Source organism: Uloborus diversus, chromosome 9, assembly GCF_026930045.1.
Source record: "Uloborus diversus isolate 005 chromosome 9, Udiv.v.3.1, whole genome shotgun sequence".
In the NCBI taxonomy this organism is placed as follows: domain Eukaryota; kingdom Metazoa; phylum Arthropoda; class Arachnida; order Araneae; family Uloboridae; genus Uloborus; species Uloborus diversus.
The window spans coordinates 156,998,396-157,024,463 of record NC_072739.1 but is presented as its reverse complement, the minus strand read 5'-3'; the positions used below and the strand labels follow the sequence as shown (position 1 = coordinate 157,024,463).

The following is a 26,068-nucleotide window of genomic DNA, read 5'->3' as shown; positions in this document are numbered from 1 at the left end:
AATATCTTAACAAGACGTAACAGACATATATCATTTATAGTAGGATGAATCAGGAAAATATAGTTTTGGTATTATATTAATAAATAATTTTTGCGCTGATTAATATATTTTAAAATCACTCTCAGTGTCTCAGTACACTGATAAAGTATTTTAAATAAAAAGAGCACATGGTTTTTAATTTCTAACTTAAAAAGAAGTGTGATCATATGTGGAAGGAGTTAAGTAATCTGGATGTGGTTTTACTTTTACTAACTGGTTTCAAAGAAAAAAGTTAGTTTCAAATTGTAAAAGTCCAAAAGGAAACGAGACAAGAATGATCAATTTTAAGTAACATAATCAAATTTATTCAATGAAAATTTTCATCAATGATTAAACTCAGGTTTGTGAAGCAACAAACTTCTTTTTAATGCTACAATCTACTCTAAGCTTTAAAAAAAGAAAAGTTGAAAGTTGATTTTTTGAACTAAATACTGTTATTATTTTGCAATAAAAGTTCTCTTGACAGCTTGACACAAATACTGTTCTCTTCTGTGAATAGTGTTGTCATAGATAAAATCTTTTTAAAAAAAAAACATTAAAACCTATCCACGTTAGGTTTTTTTTTGAGCAATCACGATTGCTTATTTTTCTCACTTGACTGTTTTTGACGTTCCTTTGATTTTTCCCACCGCCACCCTCCGCACCATCACCGTCGACGGGCTCCTCACGATGCTGCTCCTATAGCGAAAGTCGTCTCCAGGTTGCATCCATGTCCTGCACACACGCGCATACATACACTACACATACACCTATGCACACATACACACATACAAATACATACACACACGCATACATTCAGACACCCACACATACACACACAAAAACATACACACATTCGTGCTTGCACACAGACACAAACACGTATGCCTACACACATACACATAACCCCTATACACAAACACATACCCCCACACACAAACGCACATGGCTACATACACACACTAGTGATTGCGAAAAACATAATTTGAATTCAAGATGTCAAAATTCAATTTTTTTTTTTTTTTTTGAGAAAACATATGTTCTATTTTGAACCTTGCTTTCAGTAGAACAATTTCCCTCAGGAGCAGAGTAGGGATAATTCTATTAATTCTTTTTTATTGATATACTCCAAGAAACTATCTCTGACATTCCAATTATTTTGCAGGTTCCAATTCAGTGGGAAGTAGAAGATGTTACACCTGTTAAACAGCCAGACGGAAAAATGGGAATCCCTCAAAGAGCTATTGATTCCATAAATAAGAATACAATTGGACTGAAAGGACCTCTGGCTACACCTATTGGCAAAGGACATAGGTCTTTAAATTTGGCTATCAGGCAGTAAGTAATATGTTTTTATGTATTTTTCAGAATTTATTTTTAAATCACTTGAAAATAATGTTTTGCATTACATTTGTTTTTAATTAAATTTATTTTACAGTACCTGGACGACAGAGCCTTGCTCAGCTTTAAAATAATTATTTTTTGTCAAATCGTGTTTTTTTAAGGTTCAATACTTTTCCAAATATAATTGAAAAGCTTCACGTTAACGAAATATTAAGCATTCGACCTTCTTATAACTCTAAAGTACCAAACAAAGAAGATTCTGAATGTAATTAAACCAACATTTTGCTTTAAACTATCTGTTACATTTGTTTCCACTATACAATTTTTTGTCAGTAATTAAAATATTTTGACCTTAGTTTTGCTATGGTGAAATAGATTTTTAACCGAATACTTCCTTTCATACTATGATGCTTTTCACGATTTTATCCCATTCGAGATTTACTTTTTGAATAAGTACTTTTAGTTTTTACGCGAGAAAATGCTACATACAGCATGATATCCATCAAAACTGATGATCCACAAACCATTCCAACAAATGATAACAACTGACTTAACAAGACATAAACAATCTCCAGACATACGCTTCTTCGAAATAAAATTTAGATGCGTGATTTAAAAAACATGTTAAACTATTCGAAGTGTAAAAAGAAAATAAATAAATAAAATAAAATAGGATGGTCAAGCAATAGTTTCATTTAAAAAAAAAAAAGCCTTACATCGACTTACGTAATGCTTTTGAATTTGTTTTCAGCCAAGTGTATTTGAAATTAGCCAAAGTGGCCAATATCAGCCAAGCCTGGCAACCCTAAGCAAGTATAAAATTTTAAAGTAAGAAGAGACAAATTTTCATTGTTATGGTTGCAAATCGTCTGCCTGATGCGTCAATTCACAGTTTACTTCAAGGCTTAACTTAATTAGACTTTATATTAAAAAAAACTGTTTTTTGTAAAAAATCGCGTTTTTACAGAAAAAACACTGATGTAGATGAACTTAGAATGCAAAACTACAATTAAATCCAAAATTTCATCCAAATCGTTAGAGCCGTTTTCGAGATACGAAATATATACATACCCACAAGCATTGCTCGTTTAAAGATATAAGATGAAACGGCTTGATGTATGTCCGCCAGCCGTCCATATGTACGACCCCATATCATCTAGCTGCTCTGGTGGCAGGATGATTTGCCTTTTTAATATATTGCTTGTTATACCTTTCACCTTTTTGTACCTAGTAACAGCCTTCAGCGGCTGCTTAAATATTTTTTTGTGGCAGCTTAAAATACTTCAATCCATACTTATATCCCTGTACACATATCCATCCGTCTCAAAAATTATTAATTTGTGTTTATCTTGTTTTGGTTAAAGCAACTAGGTCTTGTAATTTTTTCTGAATTGAGTTAAATACTTTTCCGAATAAGAGCTCCTCAACATCAAATATTTGGAGCCAAAAATTGAAAGAGTCATTTTAAAATTAATTACTTTATTACAACTTGATAAGAAAACAAGCAATAATTAGTATAAGCAGAAACAATTGTGAACCATAGAAAAACTTGTGCCATGAGGATTAAGTGATTTAAAACTAACTTAGCTGCTCGCCTATATCTTATCTTGATTAATGAACTTAGTACCCACAGCCCTTGTGCCCTACCTTTTTTTTTTTTTTCGAGCAATCAGGATTGCTTATTGTTTTCCCTTGACCATAGCTGATGTTCCTTTCATTTTATTTTTCTATGCTTTTAATGCAAACTCTTCTAGTCCACAAGCTTCTGTGAGCATGTTCCTCCTTCTGGGCAGTTGCGTCCATGTCTACCGGAATGGACTTTATTTATACTCAACCCTGTTGACTTTACATAATACTCTTTGAACAAATCCAGCACCTGGCATTCATTTAAATTTTAGCACCTTTAGTTCAAATCATGTTTTTTGCAATTATGATTGTGAATGCCCGGAGCTAGCTACTGGATTTTTTTTTTTTTTAAATTTTTAGCCAGATGAAATTATCAGCTCTTTTCACCAACTTTGAAAAAAGCACGTGAGTCCTCTTTGAGCAATAAATATATGTGAACTTATCTTTCCTGTTCCTTAGCTTATTTACCCTAGCTCATTTACATTTCTTCTAAATACGTCCAAGGTACAAAATTTATCACCTCTTTCTTTGATTTGTTAACTAAAGGAACTTCATATAATTTGAAGCAACAGTAAATAATAAGATGGCAAAAAACAAAGTTGATTTGATTTTCATTCAAATTTAGCAATTAAATTCAAAATATGAAGAAACAATAACTTTTAAGCTTTTATCAGTATTAATTTACAAAACAAAGATTTCTTCTTGAAATCGTGATTACAGTAGGCTAATTACTTCAAGACAATAAGTAAAGGTAAGGGAGCTAAGGCATTAATGACAGCTTCCTCTTTGCCTGTAAAGTTAACTTTACGTAGCATGGAACACATGAAAAAAAAATTAGAGCTATGTAAAATAAAGAACTTTACAGACACAGAAGCAATCTTAGGAAATTCATCCTGTGGTTAATAAAGTTACGATTCAATACTTTGACGTTGAGGAAAAAAATTTTACTTTTTTTAACTGACAATTGGTGGATAATGGGTAGGGAATAAGGGTATTTAATTTTGCATAGAATTTTTTTTTTTTCTTATTCATTTAATCAGTTTTCCCTGAATTTTTGCTATTTTTTTGAAATTCTCTCCTTTTTCCCTGATTAATAAACTTCCCCGACTTTTGCCTGATCTCCCTGATTTGTCGCCACCCTGTATGATAGCTTGAATTTATTTCAGAGCGTTTCATCTATATGCAAATGTACGTCCCTGCCGCTCCATAAATGGTGTTGAAACTTTATATAATGATGTGGATGTTGTTACTATTAGAGAGAACACAGAAGGCGAATACAGTGGCATTGAACATGAAGTAGGTTAAATTTCTGTATTTAAGATGTGTTCCATGATTATGAAATAATTAATAGATAAAATATTTGTGCCTTATCATTTTTTGGAATTGACCAGTAGTAGAAACTTGCTTTTTACACATTGAATTTTTTCATTTTCTGCTACGATGAAAATCTATATAATAGTGACTATCCAATTTCTTTCTCTTTTATTGTTTGTTTCTTTCCTTTTCCTTAAATTCATTTAGTTTTAAATCTTGAATGTCAAATAAAAAATGTAAATGTGTTGATCTACTTTTGCTAAGGGATTCAGAACTATTTTCATTTTACTGCCTCAAGGCCAAATTAATGTAGAAACACTTGAATCAAGCACCCCAAATCCCAACTGATGGCAACCTCAAATGAATTTCAGACTTACTTGATAGTTATTTGACAATTGAGAAAAAATAATTGTAAATCAAAACTGGCAAAAGTTTTGCTTTTTTCAAATTTTGTGCTCCATTAACATAGCTTTTAACAGTTAATTTGCTTTCTTTATTGCTATTTTATGTAATTAATTTTTATTTCTTACTTCTAGTAGACTTTTGGTATTTGAGGACCATTATATCATGTAACACATTTTATGATAAATGGTATTAACAAAATGTTTATGTGTGAATGTATCTTTAGTCATATATTTTATTTCTTTCAGATTGTGCCTGGAGTTGTTCAAAGTATAAAACTTATAACAGAAAATGCATCTCATCGCGTAGCTGAATATGCCTTTGAATATGCTTCTCAAAACAATAGAAAAACTGTGACTGCTGTGCATAAAGCAAATATAATGTAAGTTATTAAATATCAAATTTAGTACTTAATTGATAGTTCTCAATTTGTAGCTATTTAAATGCGTTGCTCCATATAACAAATCTAAAATTGCTGCTCAATAATATCCAGGCTTATATGGACTCTGAGTTACATTTTTCTAAATTGTTTTCATTTAACAATTTTTTTTTATTATCTAATCTTCTTTATTTTTAATTTTAACTACATTCATTGGGCAGTGGTGCATCCAGAAAAAAATTCATGGAGTGGTTTTCAAAATCAAATTTTTGCTTTCTTTCCCGTTTATTTATAATGTGAAAATATTCAATATACTGAATTAAAGAATTTCAATGGATTAGTAATTATTCATTTAAAGTAGTTGCTTTAAATACTTTATCATAATTCATATTGATATCACTATGACTGAAAACAATTGATATTTAACAGTAATATTACAAAAAATATTGTTTGTTTAATTTTATTAAAAGTATCAAAATAAAACAATGTATTTTGTACAAAACAGGAAAAATATTTGTGCTTAATATAATGAAATACTTGAAGAACATTGTAATAATTACTATTTTAAAACTACATGAAAAATTTCAAAGCACAGATCAATGCACATTGCACATTTTGCTTACAGTTAGTGTGACGTCTTTTATTGTGCTTTGAGCAAACTACACATCTCCGTCTAAGTTGTTTGCCTTCTTTTTCAGTGTATGATTTTAGAAAGTAACTACTGTATGAAGAACTCCAATAAAAATAATTTATAATTTCAATGTCGCACGAAAGAGCCACAGATGGGTTAGTCATAAATTTAGATATTTCTTCTTCATAATGATAGCATGTTCCACTGCTGGGCGGGTACCACTAGTTCTCAATAAATACCTTAAATTCTTCAAAGCACTCCAAAAATCGCTGAGTTACTTAACTTTGACTTGGGGAATTCACATCAGTGAATATTAGTAGTGCACTGTAGGTTGAATTAATATCATGTAAAAAAAAAACGAATTTCACACTTATGGAGCGGTTGAGCAACTATAAAATCAATTTGTTACAACCAACATTAATTCGTTCAATTCTGAGAATCTTGATTCAGACACAGCAAGTTAAAAAAATATGTAGTTATTTAAAAGCCTAACATTTGAGACTCAGGCTTTATACTTATCAATTATTGTTACTATAACAGTCATGTCACTTTTGAAATAATCCAATTTTTGTGTAGATATTGCAAGTATTTTTCCTGTGATTTTAATTTTTGTAAACTGAATTATGCAATTTTTATTTTCTTCTATATCTAATATATAGAAGAAAGTATTGGATTCGTGCAAATTTTCGAATTTCGAATTTTGACGGATTCGAACGTTTTGAGGTGTGCTGAGTCCATTTCGACCATTTTTGGAAAATGTCTGTCTGTCTGTGTGTGTGTGTGTATGTATGTGTGTCACGTCTGTGTGTGACCAGTTTTTTGTGGCCGCTCTACAACAAAAACTACCGCATGAAATCGAACGAAATTTAGTACACATATGTGCCCCTATGTGAACTTGTGCCCATTAGTTTTTGGCGCGAATTCCTCCAAGGGGGGTGGAGCAATGGGACGTTTTTCGAGTTACGCGTGCTTGCTATTCCTCAGGAAGTAACTGGCGGAATCAAACAAAATTTGGTCCATATGTTGGTATTAACAGGAACAGGTGCTGATTCAATTTTGGTGTCAATAACTCAAACGGGGGTTGAGCTATAGAACGTTTTTTGTCGTCAATTGTGACTGCTGTATCTCAAGAAATGAACGGAATGAAAGAAAAATTTATCGGCAAGTAGCCCTTAGTGGGTATAAGAACTGATTTTATTTTTGTGTCAACAGCTAAAAAGGGGGTAGCGCAATCACCCGTTCTTGAGATAGGGCACTCAAAATGGAAAAAAAGAAGTAATGCTACGTTCTGGTTGAAATTTGGAATATATGTGAATCCATATGTAAACAGGCTTTGGTTCAATTTTGATGCCGATCGCTCCAAGAGGTGTTGTTTTTTTTTTTTTTTTTTTGCGAATAAAAATGGCTTTATTAATGCAACAATAAGAAAGATAAATCGTAATAGATTGTCGTCTGCGTATTTCTCGTGATTTTAATTGTATGGAAATGATCGGAAATATTATCTCAATGATTTAAAATTTTTAACTGTTGCCATCTTATGTTAATTAATAAATAAAATATTTGTAATTAATTCAAGTAAGGCTTTTAAAGTAACTTTCAATTTTCGCTCTTTGTTTTGTTTTTACAATAATTCAGACATTGGGATGGTCGTCAATTTTTTGCATGTGTAATTTTGTTTTTGTTAGGAATATTGCTTCCTCGTCAAGCATGGGGAGGGATCAGAAAAAGGAAAAATATAGAAGAAAGTTTCGTGATGGCCACAACGTACTAGTTTATTACTGGCTATGTGTGACACCTAAAATAAGCTTTCTTGTCACAGGTTCATGCTTGAAATTAGTGTATGTTTAGTTAATTGTCATTGGCAATCTTCTATTGACAGCTTGATTCATTTCAAGCAATCCCTATGCTTTCTTATGTTTCCTTTTTTTTTTTTTTTTGGAGGAGGAAAGGAGGGGGACATTTTGTTATTCTTGTAAGTAAATTTTGAAAGTGCATATTTGAATTTGTGTGTTTTTTCCATTCTTAATGTTTTTTCTCCTGCTCCTTTGAATCTAATGTGGACACTAACGGGACAAATTTTTTCATCCATAATAGAGGTGGTCCTGGTAGGGGTGTCCTGAGGACACCCCTCTATTATGGATGAAAAAATTTGTCAATAATGTCAATAATTGGGTTTAATAATGTTATTTGCCTTGGAATCGGGGAATTGAAGATTGTCCGCACTTGAGGGGTGCCCGTTAGGAAAGATTTTAACTGTGCATTTATTTTCTTTTATTAACTACACAAAAAACTACTCTTATATAATTTTGGAATCCATTGCTGCCATCTGCTATTTTGTATCGAATATTTTTAATCTGAAAAACAAAGCAGTTAGCAGTGTTAACATGTTTTCAGAAATTAATCACCAGTTCAGTAACTGATGGTCGTTTGCTACCATTTTACTATTTTAAAGCAAATTTAATACAGGTGCATTGCATTGAAAGTGGATCCAATAAAAAAAGCATTTTTTTAACTACAGTGAACTCTCAATAACTCAAAGTCTGAAAAGAACAGCTAAAACGTTCAGTTTTTGGTAGTTCGAGTAATGGGAAGTTTCCACAACAGCCTGAAGTGTTACGGACCCAATGAAAACTTCAAGATGAAGGAATATTTCAGTTATAAGTTTCGAGTTATGGAGATTCGACTGTATTTTCCCTAAAATCACTTTGCAAATAGTATGTGTTCACATGCACAAAGTCGATGCCATTTTTCTAGAAGTTGACTTTAAAACTACTGTACAGATTTTGACCATTTTTTCACCATACATAGCTACATTATCAGGAAGCAACATAGGCTATAATTTATTTCTAAAAAACTTAGTTTGAAAAAGTTATGATGGAAAACAGTAAGTTTCACGTAATTTACCCATTTGAAGGATTAAATAAAAACCCGATTGTTACAAAAATTCATTGCCTCACAACAGCAATATGAATAGTAATCATAATGAAAATTTTGAACCAAGGCTTCTCTGGAGCAAGCATGAAATTTATTGCTTTCTTAGGATTTGTATATTGTCTAAAATTACACAGACCTGCAAACTTCGGGTCATGAAAAAGTTATTGTATGGTAATGAGTGACTTTTCTTCTATTGAGTGGGCTGATATTACATCCCTTTTTCTCAATCACATATAAGAGATGTTTACCAATTGGGCTTTAACATATGGAAAAAAGCCTATTTTTTCCTATTCTGGGAGAAAGAGACTTTTCAAAATGTCTGAAAGTTTATTACTTACAAACAAGTTTATGCATCATACATACAATTGGAAATCAGTTACTAAATATCTATATTAATTTCATAAAAATAAGAACGTAGTAATCTTTACTGATAATAAAGCTGAAAGTCTGTCCGGAGGATGTCTGTGATGCGCATAGCGCCTAGACCATTCGACCGATTTTAATGAAATTTGGCACAAAGTTAGTTTGTAGCATGGGGGTGTGCACCTCGAAGCGATTTTTCAAAAATTCGATGTGGTTCTTTTTCTATTCCAATTTTAAGAACAAAAATATATTAAGATGGACGAGTAAATTACAAAATTATCATAACGTGGAACCGTAACATGGGTACAAACCAACTGGCGAAAAAATTCAGCATATATTATTTGTAAATATACAGGCGAACCAAAAGATCTTTTAATTTTTCTATTACGGGCAAAGCCGTGCGGGTACCACTAGTAGTTAATAATAATGATTCAATTATAACAAAAGGCAATTTTTTCAACTGGCGCTGTTTTGGCAGCCAGAGACTATGTAATAATGTTTTTGGCTTTCACCATGTAATCAAAAAATTGCTATTGAAAGAATCTTTAAAACTTTTGTAGAAATGTAAAATAATCCGCCAACTAAACTAGGCAAATCCATAAACAGCACAAAAACTTCCATTAATTTGTATTAGTGCACATTATTTTGGAAACATTTTGTATGAGAATATATAGCATGATTTTATGTTCACCAAAAGCATCTCAGTGTTTGGGCGACAATATCTCTTTGACGAAAATTAATAACCAACAGTTACAAAGTAACAAGGGGGAGCATTATCCAATCCCAAAATTATTACCACAAATATGGTAACATTTTAAATCGCACCAAAAACCAACAATAACTGAAATTTCCCAAAATAGCTAAGGCAAGTATAGTGGGATTACAGGCGGCTACATTTTTTAAAACCGTTCGTATTTCAGTAGCCAATAGGAAAATGTTTTAGACTATGTTCAAAAAAAAAGGTGTAAGGAAGAAGCTTGAATTTTAATCACTCAGAGTAGTGTGTTTTGAGTTCTTTCAGTTAAAACAGAAAATGAATGAAAGTAGCGATTCTTTATCAGAATTATTACTGACCAGGGCAACGTCTGGTATTTTTGTTAGTTTTATGTATTTTTATTACTTGTTAACCAACATAGTTTCTAGAATTTATCGACTCTGAAGTCTTTAAAAGTACCAGCAATATTTTAGGCTAATGAATTATGGATCAAAGCTGTGGATTACTCTTGATTTTATGCAGTAGAAATGCCTGAAAACTTATCAGTTTTAAAGCCCTACAAGTGAGGAAGATCAATGTATTGACTAATTTTGTAATGAAGATATGTACAATAATTCCAATATAAAAGTTGATTATTCTGTGCTCTAAAAATAATCTTATATTAATAGCCTATGATCTAGTAATGCTCTTGACATCATCAACAATGAAACTTGCTCCACGGCATGATAACTTGTTAATATGTTTTGGTAATGTTTAACATTCAGGGAAAGGCTTTATTGGGATAAGGCCGAACTGGATCCAGTAACTTAACTGTTTTATTGGTAAGACTCATTTCAGAGGAATGAAGAAACGAAAAAGCGGTCAACAATGAATGCTATCTACTGAAGTTCAGTGTTGATCCAATGGAGTTAGGGTTAAAATGTCAACTATCAAAATATCAGCAAAAGGAAATTGCAAATGTTGAAGCAATTTCCACCTGTCATATCTTGAAGGGCAATTTTCTAGTTAAGAAAATTATGTTGTATGTTGTGTGAAATGTTGTGAGATTTATTTTCAATTAGTTGTAGTTATTATTAATATTTTTCTTTTACAAAATTAATAGTGACTCTTGAAGTGTTATTCGTGGAAGGCTATATATTTTTTTTTTTTTCAATTTAAATTATAGGAGAATGTCTGATGGTTTATTTCTTCAATGCTGTCGAAAAGTTGCTGAACAGCACCCTAATATTAAATATGAAGAAATGTATCTAGATACTGTGTGTCTAAATGTGAGTTAATTTCATGTTTTATATGCACTGAATCCATTCAAAACTTTTGCATACTATAAACTTAAGAATAGTTTTTTGAAACATCTCATTGATTCATAGAGAAAACTAAAGGGTTGAAAACTCTTTCATTAAAGGTTGATGTTAGAAATAGAATTGGAATCTTGAGTACAGGAGCACATTTTCTATTAGTATATTTTCTTTTTGTGCAAAATGTAATTTCAATCTTGCCTTTTATAAAGGGTGTCCCAAAATTAACTCAAGATTTGAATATGCCGTCATTTTTAAAGTAAATTGTTGCTAACCCTAAATAAAAATGCTGCATTATATGATACAACAACTTGTTTTCATTATTGAACAACTGCATAAGACATTTCCTGTTTGTATACTCTCTTGTTTTGGGGATCAGAATTGGCCCTTAGATCATGTGATTTAACCCATTAGATTTCTTCTTACGAGGTTTTTTGAAGTTAAGAATCTATGTCAACAAGCCCACAACCACTCGTGCATTCCTGTGTCACAATATCGAGCACCAGGAACAGCTTAGCTACTAGTTGACCAGCCTCAATTTTTCATAATTTTCGAAGTATTGGTAATAATGAAAACAACCTTGTTGTATTGTATAAAAAATACTCCAATTTTACTAATCTTCAACTCTCAACTGTCAAATTGTTCTCAGGCTCAATTGTTGTTGATTGTTTTCAGGCTCACCAACAATTTACTGCAAAAATAATGGCAAATTGAAATCTTGCGTTAATTTTGGAACACCCTTTATCCATAGGTGTTGAAAAAAAATTGCCATTTATATTCTTATCAATTTGCACTTTATCCATTGAAAGGCATTGATTGATTGCAAGTAATGATCAAAGCTCTTCTTTCATCTTTTAAGATGAAAAAAGTGATCTCCTCTTCTTCATCACGCTATGAATGAATATAATCTAATGTTTCCTTCTTTGAATGAAGAAGCTTTTTACTTCATTTTACAAAAAAGGAAGTATTGTATTCACGAAAAAATTTTCACTCAAAAATCTACCTTAGTTTCCATTTTGCTCACCCCCGAATGAATGTCAAGTTTTTTTTTTCAACTCGACCACATGTGGATAAGTGCCTAAGAACATATAGACATGCGAAATATCCATTTTGACGATTCCTGAGTTAATTACAATGAGTTTTCTGGTGACGTCTGTATGTATGTATGTATGTATGTCGCATAACTCAAAAACAGTATGTTTTAAAAAGTTGAAATTTGGTACGTAGACTCCTAGTGGGATCTAGTTGTGCACCTTTCCTATTGGTTGCATTCGGGTTGCATTCTTAAGGGGTCTTTTGCCTCTTTTTTTTGGGAAGGGGGGATCATTGTTAATTTCGATGTAAACTCAAGGGGTGTTATGATTTGTCGGACACTTGGCGATATATTGCCAGTCTATTTTGGTCTCCAAGTTTTGTCGCCAGCTTGGTGAAATTTGGCCTTTTTTTTTTTAATTTGGTTTCAATTTGGCCACTGTTGGTGATATTTAGAGAGTAAACTATTGAATCACATTAAAATTGCCAGTAATGGGGAAATGATATTAAATTGCAGTAAAAGGAAGTCATGTGATGCACACATCAGCTCATTTTCTTTTGTGCTAGAGTAAAATTGAGTAAAAAAAAAGGATTTAATATCCAATGTAGGCAGAAGTAACATGCTGTTAAAATATTACACCACATTGAACTAATGTTGCATTTTTATATTAATAAAAATTCATAAGTTTAGATCTGCAAACTTACGATTTTTTTTTTTTTTTTGAACAGTGTCAAAATTAGATTATTAGCATTCAAATGACTTCAAATTAAAACTCTAATAAAGCTGTTTTTTATTATTATTTATTACTTGATAGATAAATACATTTACTCTTGGTCTTCCTTTTTTTTAAGGAATTGATTGCAAAAAAAAGCTTTTTTCTTTTTGTAAAAGTTGAAAGTTATTTCAAATTGAATTTATCCCCAGTTTGAAATAAGTTTACTTAAAACCTTGCTAAAGACTAGTTTCGGGTTAAATTAACTGTTTGAAAATGAAATAATTATTTTAGATAATTGTAACAAAACAGAAATAAAAACATTCTCTTTCAAATGTACCAAAAGACACTTGCTTCATTATTTATTTTATGAACACAGAGATTGCATTTTTTAATATTAATTTATTTTTACAGATGGTTCAAGATCCTGCAAAGTTTGATGTCTTAGTAATGCCAAACTTATATGGAGATATTTTAAGGTAAAATTGCTTCTTGAAATTATTTGTCTTTTCCAAATTTTTTTTTTTTTTTTTTTTTTACTAACCACTACACATTTTTAAGTAGTTAAATGTGATACAATATTTGTTGAATTAGATTGAGTTGTTAATTTATGCTTGAGCAATTTGATTTTGAATGGAAGAAGCAATTTAAATACATACCTTCTAGTTTTACTTACTGACACTTAACTAAGACTATTTGGGACTTTTTTTATTATTATTATTATTATTATTATTTTGATTCTCATTGAATCTTTTATAAAAACCATTATTTCTAACTAGAAAGAAAGGGGGGAAAAAGGAGAACCAACTTAAGGACATACCTATTATAATGGAATGTAAAATTAGAGTTTTCTAAAATTTTAAAATTTTGTTTTACTTTGCAGTTAAACACCACGTTAGATGCTTTGTAAGTCTTTCACCTGTATAATGCAAATATAGTTAAAGAACTGAATAAATAGAATGTTGTCTTATGCAGGACACGAAATTTGACTGTTAAAGTTGAACATTTTTTTAAAAAAATATTTTAATGTTTTAATTCAGGGCTGTCCAACTGCAAAGAGCAGACAGGCCAGAATTCCGGTCACTGATCACCTGGCGGGCCGCAGTTTGAAAAAGTTGAACAATAACAATTAATAGTTGAATTATTAATTATAAAACAATGAAACAGAAAGATTATTGAAAAAATTTGCATACATTTTAATGGGAAAACCAGTCGGCAATATCATCAACAGAAAAGAGCGGAGAGTTGACAAGAGCAAGCTCTCAATTTCTTTTTCAAAATCAACAAAGGCCCTAGAGTCAGTGGGGGGGGGGGATCTTTATTTTTTACCAATTTCAGGCAGGTTTTGCTTATCTGAAATGTTTTCCGCGAACGTGAGGCAATAATATCTCTAGAAATTCATTTGAATACCAGATTGCAGGGTAGGACTGCTTGACCTTGACCTGTAGATGTCCTGTATCTTTTTCTTCTCATACAATGAAATGAGTAAAAGAGCAATCAAGGGGGAATTTCGGGGACCCCAGCTTGACCAAGAATGTCGTCTCTTGATACTATAAAATGTCGAAAAAAGAAATATGATGAATAAGAAGTTGACGGGCCACAAGTTGAACAGCCTTGTTTTAATTGAAGTATCTTTTTTCTCAATCTGAAATTTACAGTGCAGAATATGAGTTATTCATTACATTTAAACCTTTCCAAACATTTTTACTGTAGTGATCTGTGTGCTGGACTTATTGGAGGTTTAGGTGTTACTCCTAGTGGAAACATTGGAAAAGGAGGTGCTGTATTTGAATCTGTAAGTTTTTTACAAAAACTTCTATGAAATATTAATTGTCCAAAACTCTTGGGTAAAAAGTGTTTTTTAATAAGATAAAAAATCAAAATTTAGCATAACTGTCTTTGAACTATGGTTTCCCTGTTGATTTTGAGTGTGAATTTCTGTACACATTGACTATGTAGGACACATAAAAATATGGCTGTATCAATTTTATTATTCTTATTTTCTTTAATGTAATTTTAATCACATATGGGCAGGGTTCGCTGATATATGCCGGTTGATATATATCATGATATATATCCGATATTTATTCTGGAAATATCATGATATTTTGATATTTTCGATATTTTTTAAACTACAGTATTTTCATTATAAAAAGTATATTAATCACAGTAATATTCATTTATTATTAAAAACAACCAAAAAGTTTTAAACTATATTTTTGTGATGTATTAACACATCATTAATGTAAAAAAAATGTGCTTAAATGAAAGAAAAGGGCCTAATTTAAATATTAAACATTGGTCAGAAAAAAGAAATGTCTTATGACTGTAATGACTAATGCATATTTTTTATTTCTGAATCTTATAACTGTGTAAAATTAGCTAACAGAAGAAAAATGAGCAAAACAGTTAATGCTTAATTAACTCCATTAAAATTTAAATGTAAAATGAATTCTTAGATACAAATAATGAAAGAAACATATTGTAATAATAATATATGAAAAAAAGAGTGATTTGGGGATGCATTTACTATGACAAGACTTTAGTTTGTGCTGATTGAAAATATTGGATATATATTATCGGATATTTTTAAAAATATTATGATATTTTCTAACCCTGCATATGGGTAACAATGGTTAAGTAACAAAATGTTACAAGTTTTAGAACAATTTTAGTTATGTTTTATGTAGTTGTGTAGTAAATATGTAACCTCAGGGTGCTCTGAGTTCTGCTCTGAAAATAGTTGCTTTTGTACTATAATATGTAATTATAGTAGCCTATAATATAAAAAAAGTCACCAAATGCAGAAAATAGTTTCTAAAATAGTCTCATTTTTTAAGATAGCATTTATGTCATGTTTATACAATGTTATTCCAATAAATAGACATATCTCGGCTAGTATGCAATCAGGAGCTGAGGGCTATGCCTATACACGCTTCAAAATTTTTAAAAAATTTATCTAAACAGCGCTTGAAAAAAAAACTAAGCTAACATTTCCCAGACTTTAGTTCAACGTTTTTAAAGAACAGAAGAAAAACAAACAGCTACACGTTTTGGTATAATTTATCATTGTCTGACTGCTAACTAAAAGCATCAGTAAAAGGCTGACTAGGTAAAAAGAATGGAGACAATGTATAAGGCTACAAGAAATTGAGAAGCAAAATTTTACTGACACACAGAATGTAAACAACAGTTAATTAAAAAAATAGTAACAGTTGCTTTTTTTTTTTTTTTTTTTTTTGCAAAAATTGTGTTTGCAAAAAAAAAAAAAAAAACTTTTCATGCAAAAATATGAACATCACACATTTCGGATTGTGAAGATGGTTGTCACATTTCATATTTTCAAAAAATAAACACAGTAAAACATTCGTTTTTTTCCCCTCGGGAAAGAAGGGGGTTAAATTTATAAGTGAATTTAATTTTTTCACTGTAGAAAAAAGCAAAAGAGTTTTTATTTATTTTAGTCACTTTTTCCTAAATGCCAGTTTCTTTACTGTTGAGTCGTTTTTGGCTGTATTATGGCCAAAATAATTGCCATAGTGGCTTTTGCATCAAAAGAGTAGCTTCAGTAACTTTTTAATCAGCTGTAGTTGCTTTTATGCAATTTTTGTGACTTTTTTATTGCTTTTTTCTGTGGAAACTCTTGAGGTACCCTTAATTACAAGAATTTGATAATTGCTCTTTTTCTTAATCATAATTATAACTAAATAATTTTTAAGCGTAAGTGCACTCATTTTGAGAAATTAAGAGATTTTTTTCTTTTACTCAAAAATTAATTTTCTTTGAACAGGATGAGCAGACATTTTTACATGACTTTTAAAACTCAAGGAAAACCATTGCATTGAAATAAAAAATGATAAATTTAATTTTAAAATGCAACTTGAATGCTTGTCAATTCATGGTTTTTCTTCTAGACATTATATGCCAAAAATGTTTAACTTCTCCTTACTTAAAGGTAACCTACTTTTAGGTAACTTCCTAAGGTCACAGTCATAGCAAAAAGAAATTACTCTATTAGCAAGTAAAATAAATGATCAACTTTGTTACAAAAATTAGTTTATTGCTAAAAGTAATTTATGATGATATATTGATTATTGATGTAATTGAAATAAATCTTAAAAACATAAATTCTATATGTAACCCAAAAGATAAAAAATGTTTGATTTATATATATTTCATTGTTTTCATTTTATCAGTATAAAAACAAATGCATTCTTAGTTTGATTATGAGCTATGGTTGCTACATCATAAGTCATTTTTAAAATATTATAAACTTTATTAACCCTATTCTTTTTTTTCTAATGGTAGGTGCATGGAACTGCACCAGATATTGCTGGACAAGATAAAGCTAATCCAACTGCTCTGTTGTTAAGTGCAATAATGATGTTACGTCACATGAACCTTGGCAGCTATGCTGATAAAATTTCCCAAGCATGTTTTGACACTATAAAAGAAGGCAAGGTATGGAAAGCTTTCCTGATTTCTCTGATATAAATTACTTCAGTTCAATAAAAAATCTCACATTTTTTTCTCTTTTACTAATCTGTCTTTCACTGATCTTTCGCATGAAAGGGGCCCTAATGTTTTTTTTTTAACCTGGGCATCACCTTGGCTTGATCAGGCCCTGTATTTTGTTAAACTTTTTAATGAATTTTTTTTTAAGTACATTACTTTTCTTCAATATTAATTTTATTTAAAAATCTTGAAACAATTATTTTTCCCCTTTAGGTAAGAACAGCAGATTTGGGTGGAAAAGCAAAGTGTTCTGAATTCACAGAAGAAATATGTACGAAAATATGTGCATTATAATTTAGAAGTGACATAAAATAGCAAATACATAGTGAGACATTGTTTATGAGTCTAACATCAAAATGTTGTATGGTCGTAGCATAGAACCAAAAGATTTCTTTCTTCTAACTAGTGTTCAAGAAATTTAGAGCTTGCAAGAGCATACTTTGTTTTCTGAACATCATGGAATTTTCCTTTAATGGTGGAATAATGAACGAGGATTTATTGTTTATTCTTTTGAAACAAATACTGCAGTAAATGAAATTTTAATTATGTCCTTCTTTCTTTAAAAGTTTAACAATTCTGCAATGGAAGAAGTTTGGTAAATGTTAGTCATTTTTTGTATTAACTTGATGTGTCAAAAGACCCCCCCCCCCCCCCACACACACAAAAAAAAATCCATGTTTCAAAAGATATTTTATGTCAATCATAAGTGAGAAATTTAAGCTTAAAATCTAGTCTTTTACTTTATTTTTCAAAACTATATTTTAATTGTATGTGTTATTGTTTCATAAAATTACTACAAATGAAGATTAACAAACATGGCATTGATTCAGCCATTGAATTGTATTTCAGTGCGTTCTAAGAACCTAATGCATTTATTTTCATTAGGTGGTTTATTATATTGTAAGCTTTCATCTCATCCCATCCCCTCACCTACATTTTAAATTTGGTATTTAAAGAACACTTTTTTTTTTTTTTTGAATTGAGTTTAGTGGACTCTCATCAATAATTACTGTCCAAAGCAGAACGGTTGATCCTGAAATAGCAATGTGCTTTTGGACTTGTGCAGTTCCTAATTCATGTCATACAATAAAAGCAAGACAATGAATGTTTCAGACAAACTTGTGAATTAAATAAAATTTAACTAAAAATCTGCTAAGAGTAAAATACACAGCCTTTTATATTTATAGGTAAAAATTCTCTAATTTTTTTTTTTTTTTTTTAAAACAATGAGCAGGTTTAAACTGTTTTGCAACTAAATCTTGCAAATTCTATTTTATTTTGTGAATGAAATTAAAAAATTATCAAACATTAAAAGTGCTTGAATCTTGAAGCATGTTAACTCATGGCATTTTTATCTTTGCACAAAACAGTAAAACTGGACCCTAAACACCGTGCTAAGAACATTTTAGAAATTTCATATATAATTCTAATAGTTTTCATTTGATTCACTCTGGAAAAATTGTATTAGTAAAAAACTTGTGAGGCAGAGAAACATTTTTGTTCAAGAGCAATTTTATGTCTTATTTCCAAAAAAAAAAAAAAATCTGCTGAAACTTGTTTAACTTAATGCTTGACAGAAATACAGAACTTAAATGCTTTTGTAATTGGTTTAAATTATTTGTTTAAAGCTGCAACACATTTTCAAAGTGCTTGTCCTTCTCTTTTATTTTCACATTAGTGTGAACTGACTTGAAACCTACTTATGAGAGGTCGCTGCATTTGATCCCATGAATAAAATTAATAAGATCAATAACAATATTTGTTTAAAATTGACATTTTTGTAAAAGTGTCCTACCAATGTTATCTGAATGATTATATTGTTCAAACAAAAACTCATTAATTATTGATATTTCATTTTTAAATATTTATTAAAATGTGAACTTATGAGAGCTTTTCTGTTTTATCTGTACTGTATTTTAAAATAAACATCACTGTTATCTGTATCCTTGGTTGTATGATTTATTAAATGTAGGCATGAAACATTTCTGGAAAAATTAGGTAATGCTAAAAATGTATATTACTCCAAAAGTACGGTGAAATTTTCTGAGGAAGGAGGGAAATAGTTATGATTTACAATCATCAATGAAAAGTCTTTTTTTTTTTTTTTTTTTTTTGTAATATTTTGTTCTATTCTACTTCATTTAACACATTTTGTTGAAATGTATTTTTTTTTTTTAATTTAAGGACTATTTTATTTTTATTTATTTAAATTACAAAACCTTTTTTGCATACCACATAAATTAAAAAGTTAATGGGGAGTGTGTGTCACCAACACTTAAGTCTCGGAACCTTTTTTTCAGCATCTAATTCTAACCAGAAAGTGAAATACACAACTAGACATAATAGGGGAATGAGGGGCAAAGTGAAATGGCTAAGATGACATCTGTTTCAAAGTGAACAAATTGGAAATTTGTTTTGAAAGTTACAGTACAAAAAAAAAGAACCTTGTATTTTATAATAAAACTTGCTTTGAAACACTATTTTTTATTTTTGGTAGTAATTTTGAGCATTCAAAAAATAGAGAAAATTTTCACTTTTTTTTCATGGAGCAAAGTGAAAAAATAAATATTTTTATGATGAAATATTTTCTATTTGATTGTAAAAAGTATTTTTGATCAAATGAATCAGTAAGTAAAATTTTGAATGAATAAATGAAAAGAAAATGAAAAAATAAACGAATAATTTAATTAATTAATATGTGAAGAAAAATAGAGTAAATGAATAAATAAATGAATTTCTAAAGAAAGGGATGTAAATAAATCAATTAATACATGAACACATAAGTGTTTTAGTAAATGATTGAGTGAATAAACAAAATAAACATTTTCACTTTGCCTAGCATGCATTCGACTACTTGAGAAAAATATTTAAAACACAAATAAGCTTAATATTAACTAAATAAATATTGCACTGCATATTAGAAGGTCTCAATTAATACTTAAAGTGTTAATAGCAAGAACATTATTATTTTATAACATAAAAAATAGTTTTTGACTTTCAACAATTATTAGAATGAGAGTATCAATTTTCGAACATTGCCTGTATTATCATATGCTTTAATATTTGGCAGTATTTTTTTCCTGACTGAATAGACTACATGTGCAGCCTTTCACCTTTTCACTTTGCTTCGCTATTTTACTTTACCCCACATCCCCCTACTGATGTCCTACAAACAAAATTTCAACCTTTTACAACTATTAACTATTTTTGACTTACACAATGCACACATAGACATCAGAAGAAAACTCGCAAAGTAGACTAGGCAATCAAATAGGCAATGCAGCAATCAAATATGAAATACGTCCTCCTCTTGCTTGAATGAGATCCTGTTTGCAATTTGGCATGAATTTCACTAAATTAACATAAATTTTGATCTTGTACTCAGCAACAAGGTTTTTAAAATATTCTCAATCTTTGTTTTCTTTGTTGAGCAGTCTATTTTACTCACGTGTCTCTTTACAATGCTCCACAAATTTTCCATAGGGTTTACATCAGGAGAATTACCAGGGCAATCCAAAACCGTTAATTTTTGTTCCTGAAATTTTTTTTTGGAAGATCTTGTTGAGAGATACCAACACCACCTGCAAACGTTTGCATTATGCTCAAGATTTTATCTTTCTATTACAGTGAAGCACCGTTTATACGTTTTTCTTTTATACGTTTTAAAAATTGGTCCCTGCAAAGTCTAATACACATTAACCTATACCTATTATAAGTTTTTTCGTTTGCACGCTTTTTTCATACAGTCCCTTGAAAAACATATAAACTGTGCTTCACTGTATTAGAAATGTAGTTTTTAGAGTTCATCAACCCTTCATCTAGTACTAAGCTGCCAGGCCTTTCAGAAGTAAAATAACCCCAAATACCTTTTCCTGAAGGTGCTTAATTGTTTGAATATTTTTTTTTTCCCTTCCTAAGTTCTTCATCACTCCGCTTTTATTGACAGTTGGCGGTTTTATCAAATTTTAAACATCATGTCAAAAACACCTTTTTCATGTTGTTTTTGATATCTGTCAAAACCTGAATTTATGACCAAAACCTATAAAATTAAACATTGACAAACAAAACTACCTAAATAAGTAATTCATACATAATTTTGATTTCAAGCTTTTTAAGGAAACTTTTGGATTGTTTTAGAATTTTTTAACAATGTGCAATTTTTTTTTTTTTTTTAAATATCACTAGTCGATTCGTGCGGAACTCCGCACTGTGTTTCGAATTGTTTCATAAGGCATTTCGCTCTTTAAAAATTTCAAAGAAATAACATTATGAATAAGAACCGAAAAAAGTAAGCGCACAAAAGAAGGCATGTAATTTGAAGACATCAGTAACAAAACCGCGTTAAATACAACGTTGTGATAAATTTGATCATCGCTCACCTTTTGGTTGTACGTATTTTCAGTGCAAACGTAAATATCATTAAAAGTGTGGTGCAGTGACTAGTGAAAAAGCAGTAATTGTGCATGTGAAAAAACAGGTTGTGGCAAATACAGTTCTGCCCATGTGAGCATCTGACGGGAAAGAAACAAACATTAAAGAGATATTGATTGGCACGGATTCAAACTGGCGCCATTCTGATTAACAGCACGACACTCCAACAAACCTAGCAATTGCGCCTTTCTTTTCGAATGCTAGTCATTGAAGGAATGCGTAGTAAAAAACAACAAAAAAAGTTTTTTGCCGAAAAAAAAATAAGATTATGCGTTTATGTTTTGTCATTAGCCAGCATGATACAATTTAAAATTATTCGTAAAGCATGGAATTTGATTAAAGAATGAGGAAGATCTCATGTAGGAAATATTGATTGAACTTTGCATAAAAGTAATATATGACTTATGCTTCCAAAACCCAGTCCAATAAAAGTGCTACTTCCAAAGCTCAAGAATTATCACTTTTATACTCCCAGATATCATTTAATGCATCTTTAGTTAACTTTAATCTACATTAATCGTCTCATAAATATTCAGTATATGATTTTTTTTTTAATAATTGTGTACTAATAGTGAATGCTGATTGTTGTTTTTAAATAAAATGATTTATTAATTAAAATCAATTTAATATGTTGTATTGATCTTTAAACTTTATATTTTTCACTCTACACACAAAAGAGAATAAGGTAGTTTCAAAGTTTGATAGTATTTCTTTCTTTAAGTGCTTAATTGCACAGGTTTATTTTGATCAGGACTACAATCTGAGTATTTTGCCTTCCTTACGCATGATATATTTTTATTACACATATAAACAACACATGAAAGAATTTACATCACAAAGAAGGGAAAATACAACCGGAGCGAGGGTGGGAGTTTGATAGTATTTATCACTAAAATTATGGTATCACTTATCGCACTGACAAACATGCCTTGCAAAATCATGGAGAAAATGATTCTAATAAGAAAAACATTGTTGGCTGGATAATAATAATCTACTGCCCAGAGAGCAATACGGCTTAAGAAGAGGTCACAGCATCACAGACCAAATTTTATATTTCTGTCAATTTATTAGGGATGCCCAGCATTTTAAACCCACTCATCACTTGAAAGATAAATTGTGTGTGTGATTATCAAACTTCAAGAGTATTTCAAAATCTGTAGCAATGCTCTAACATGGATCACAGACTTTCTACAACAGAGATCTATCGAAGTGAAGGTTTACAAGTCTCTCTCAGGACCATTTAGGCTTAGCCAAGGTGTTCCTTAGGGTTCAGTGCTTAGCCCTACTCTTTTCTCGATGTTTATATCTGGTATTGAAAAACTGAACTGAACCACAGTTAAGTTGAGACTATTTGCAGATGATGTTGTACTCTAGAGCTCAGGTAATGATATTAAAGATATTGAATCGAGAATTAATAATTCTCTTGCTGCTGTGTCTAGTTTTGCCAAGGAACGCAAAATCAGTTTTAATCCTTGTAAATCACACACAATTGCCACCTTCTTTACAACCAAAAGCGTTTATATAATTACCAACCACAACTGAAGCTAGAAGCACAGAATCTCACTTACGAGAAGCACCCCAAATATCTGGGATTTATTCTTGAGCAAGAGTGCATTAGTAACAAACATATTGAACACATTGTTTCAAAAAGTAAAAAACAACTTAATATTCTTAAATATATTGTGGGTAGCGACTGGGGAGCCGACGCAACAACCCTTAGAACAACATACATGACTTTCATTTGACCTATTTTTGAGTATGGTTTTCCAATTTACTGTTGTGCTTTGAAAACCAACCTTAAGAAGTTGGAACTTGTTCAATTAAGTGCTGCCCGGATTATCACTGGTTTGAAACATAGTTGTCCTTCTGAAATCATCCTTTATGAGGCTGATCTGCAGCCACTCCATACTAGAAGACAAGCTGGTCTTGTTAAATACTACAATAAACTCTCTAGTTATGGCTCCAGCAACAAGACCTCCATGTATCTTAACAACTGGAGTAATCATCAAAGATTCAAGAGAAACAGCCCTTTCAGTCTGGCCGCCTCTCAACAGCAACCTAATTGTAAAGTTGAACCCAACTCGCTACAATGCTGCTTGAGTCCTGCAGATGGACTCCCCAGGGTTCACTTTCACACTAGTTCTCTAGTTAAAAAGTAAGACTATATCCAAGAACATCTTAGACAACTGGCTTTGGAAAACCTAGACCACATTCCTAACAATGCCATCAAAATTTAAACAGAAGGTAGTAAAATTGACAACCTTGCAGGTAGTGGCATGTTTATACAGACTCCCGCTGCCAACTTGACTCTTTCTCATCGTAATCCCGATCACTGCTCCATCTTCAGAAATGAATTGATTGCAATAGACCTTGGACTAGAAGCTATTCTTTCTGAGGAGGATTATGGTGAATTATGGATCTTGTCTGACAGGTGTAGTTCTCTCCACCATCTTAGTAATTGGCTTCTTCTTGGCAACAAGCAGGGTTGCCAGATTTAAGAACAGTAAATACGGGACAGGCTTCTAGGAGTGAAAGCAGGGGGGGGGGGGGATATTTTTTAAGGTTGAGGGCAATTACTGCATATGGTGTATTTTTAAGGGGTGCTTTCCGACGTAGAACGCTTCTTCATGAAAAATCTGAGAAATCCAATTGTATTAAAGCACTAAACTTTACAAAATATCGCAGATCAAAGTATAAAAATCGTTTTCATTGCGATTGCCCACGCATACTCAGGGGTATATTTCCAACATTAGTCAATGAGAAAAGAGGAAGTAATCATTGATCTGCTGCCCATGATAAAACAAAAGCCAAATTGAAACTAAAATAATTTTTGCATTTGGTGCCAAATGATTTTCTTTTTGCTCTTTTTTTCACATTTTATGCTTTACTTAATTTTTTCCCTTAAAATAACGCCTCGTTTTGTAAAGATTGTAATAAGCTAGAATACGGGACTTTAGCCGTCCCGTATGGAAGTTCCCCGGGACACGGGACAATTTTTCAAAATACGGGACTGTCCCTTGAAATCCGGGACGTCTGGCAACCCTGGCGACAAGACCAGCACAAATCCATTCTACTTAAGTTAAAGCTCATTTCCCTTAATCATGATGTTCATTTGCAATGGATACCTTCTTATGTGAAGATCCACGGGAACGAAATGGCCAATAATCTTGCTAAGGAGGATTGCAGGATTCCAACAACTCCATCATCCACACTTACATTTATGGAGTTATATTCTCGAGAAAAATAAAAAATCTTGGAGGAGTGGAAAACACCCCCCACCCATGATTGGTACAAGGGATCAAAACCGGGTTTGTCGATTGGCCTCCGGGGTGACAGACATACCCGGACTGCTCTCTCTAAAATTGCTAGTGTCACATCAAGTGCCTTACTTTCAACGCGGGCAGGAAAACTTTCGCCACCTGCACCAAGTGCCTAAGTTATCAGGCTTCTCCAGTTCAGTTTGGATTGCATAGTACTCTCTAGAGAGGATCTCTTTAGCAATCACCTTTTGGTCTTTGACTTCCTTACAGTCAACGGGATCGTGGATCTTGTCTGACTCCGTCAGACAGTGAGGATAAGCAACAAAAACTAGAATTATAAGAAAAGTTGTTTGAGTTACGCGGTCCGACGTGCTCCACCAGGTGAACCAACGTGCCCCACCCGTGGGGCATGTTAGTCCACTTTAGAAGGTTCCGTTAAAAAATTAATATAAAATAAGTTTATCAATTCAACACTTCTAAAAAATCTATAGTGTTGAGAAGTGTTTAGTGAAACTTATTGTAGAAAATCAAACTGCTCATTAAACAGGGCTGCCACAGAAGTTCAAGAGTGAAATTCCCTGACAATTCCAGGTTTTCCAGTTACTTTTAGAAAAAATTTCAGGTTACGTAATAAATGTTGACTTGCGTTATAAAATACCAACACAATATATTTTTTTATGTAAATAAACCTTCTTTATGAATGAAAAATTGTTTAAAAAATTATCATTAATTGTAACCAATATTGTGATAATCTAAAAATTAAATTACGTTGATTACAAATGCTTTAAAAGATCAGCAATTTCAAATTGGTACTTTTTTTTTTTTTTGAAAAAGGACTGCAATCTCAAACGCACTAAGTAAATTTTCGGCAAAGCCAGCTTCAATGTTGGCATGTTTCCCAAAAAAGTTTTACTAAAAGCACAAATTTTGAGACTTCAAATTTTTATCATTCATTTCATGAAAAAGAAAAAAAAAATTACAGAATATAGGCTATTAAAATACTAAGACTACAGATGCATCACGGAAAATACAAGTAATTTCTAGCTAAGCATGGCTTGGATTTCTTTCTTTTTTTTTCAGAAGAGGCAAAATAAAA

The 26,068-nt window shown here is 31.2% G+C and overlaps 1 protein-coding gene across 2 annotated transcripts in view; it reads left to right on the top strand.

The window, feature by feature from the left end:
• The window catches only part of LOC129229369 (probable isocitrate dehydrogenase [NAD] subunit alpha, mitochondrial), a 68,825-nt gene that overhangs the window by 20,524 nt on the left and 22,233 nt on the right, over window positions 1-26,068 (top strand). Inside the window, exons 3-10 of one of the 2 annotated variants that reach the window (XM_054863661.1) lie at window positions 1,184-1,356; window positions 4,155-4,284; window positions 4,953-5,086; window positions 10,892-10,994; window positions 13,181-13,245; window positions 14,480-14,561; window positions 17,075-17,227; window positions 17,495-18,398. In XM_054863661.1, the coding sequence (XP_054719636.1) occupies window positions 1,184-1,356; window positions 4,155-4,284; window positions 4,953-5,086; window positions 10,892-10,994; window positions 13,181-13,245; window positions 14,480-14,561; window positions 17,075-17,227; window positions 17,495-17,575 (921 nt within the window). In that variant the 3' untranslated portion in view covers window positions 17,576-18,398. Of the gene's footprint in view, window positions 1-1,183; window positions 1,357-4,154; window positions 4,285-4,952; window positions 5,087-10,891; window positions 10,995-13,180; window positions 13,246-14,479; window positions 14,562-17,074; window positions 17,228-17,494; window positions 18,399-26,068 lie in introns of those variants that run through there. The other variant, XM_054863662.1, reaches the window with a different exon arrangement.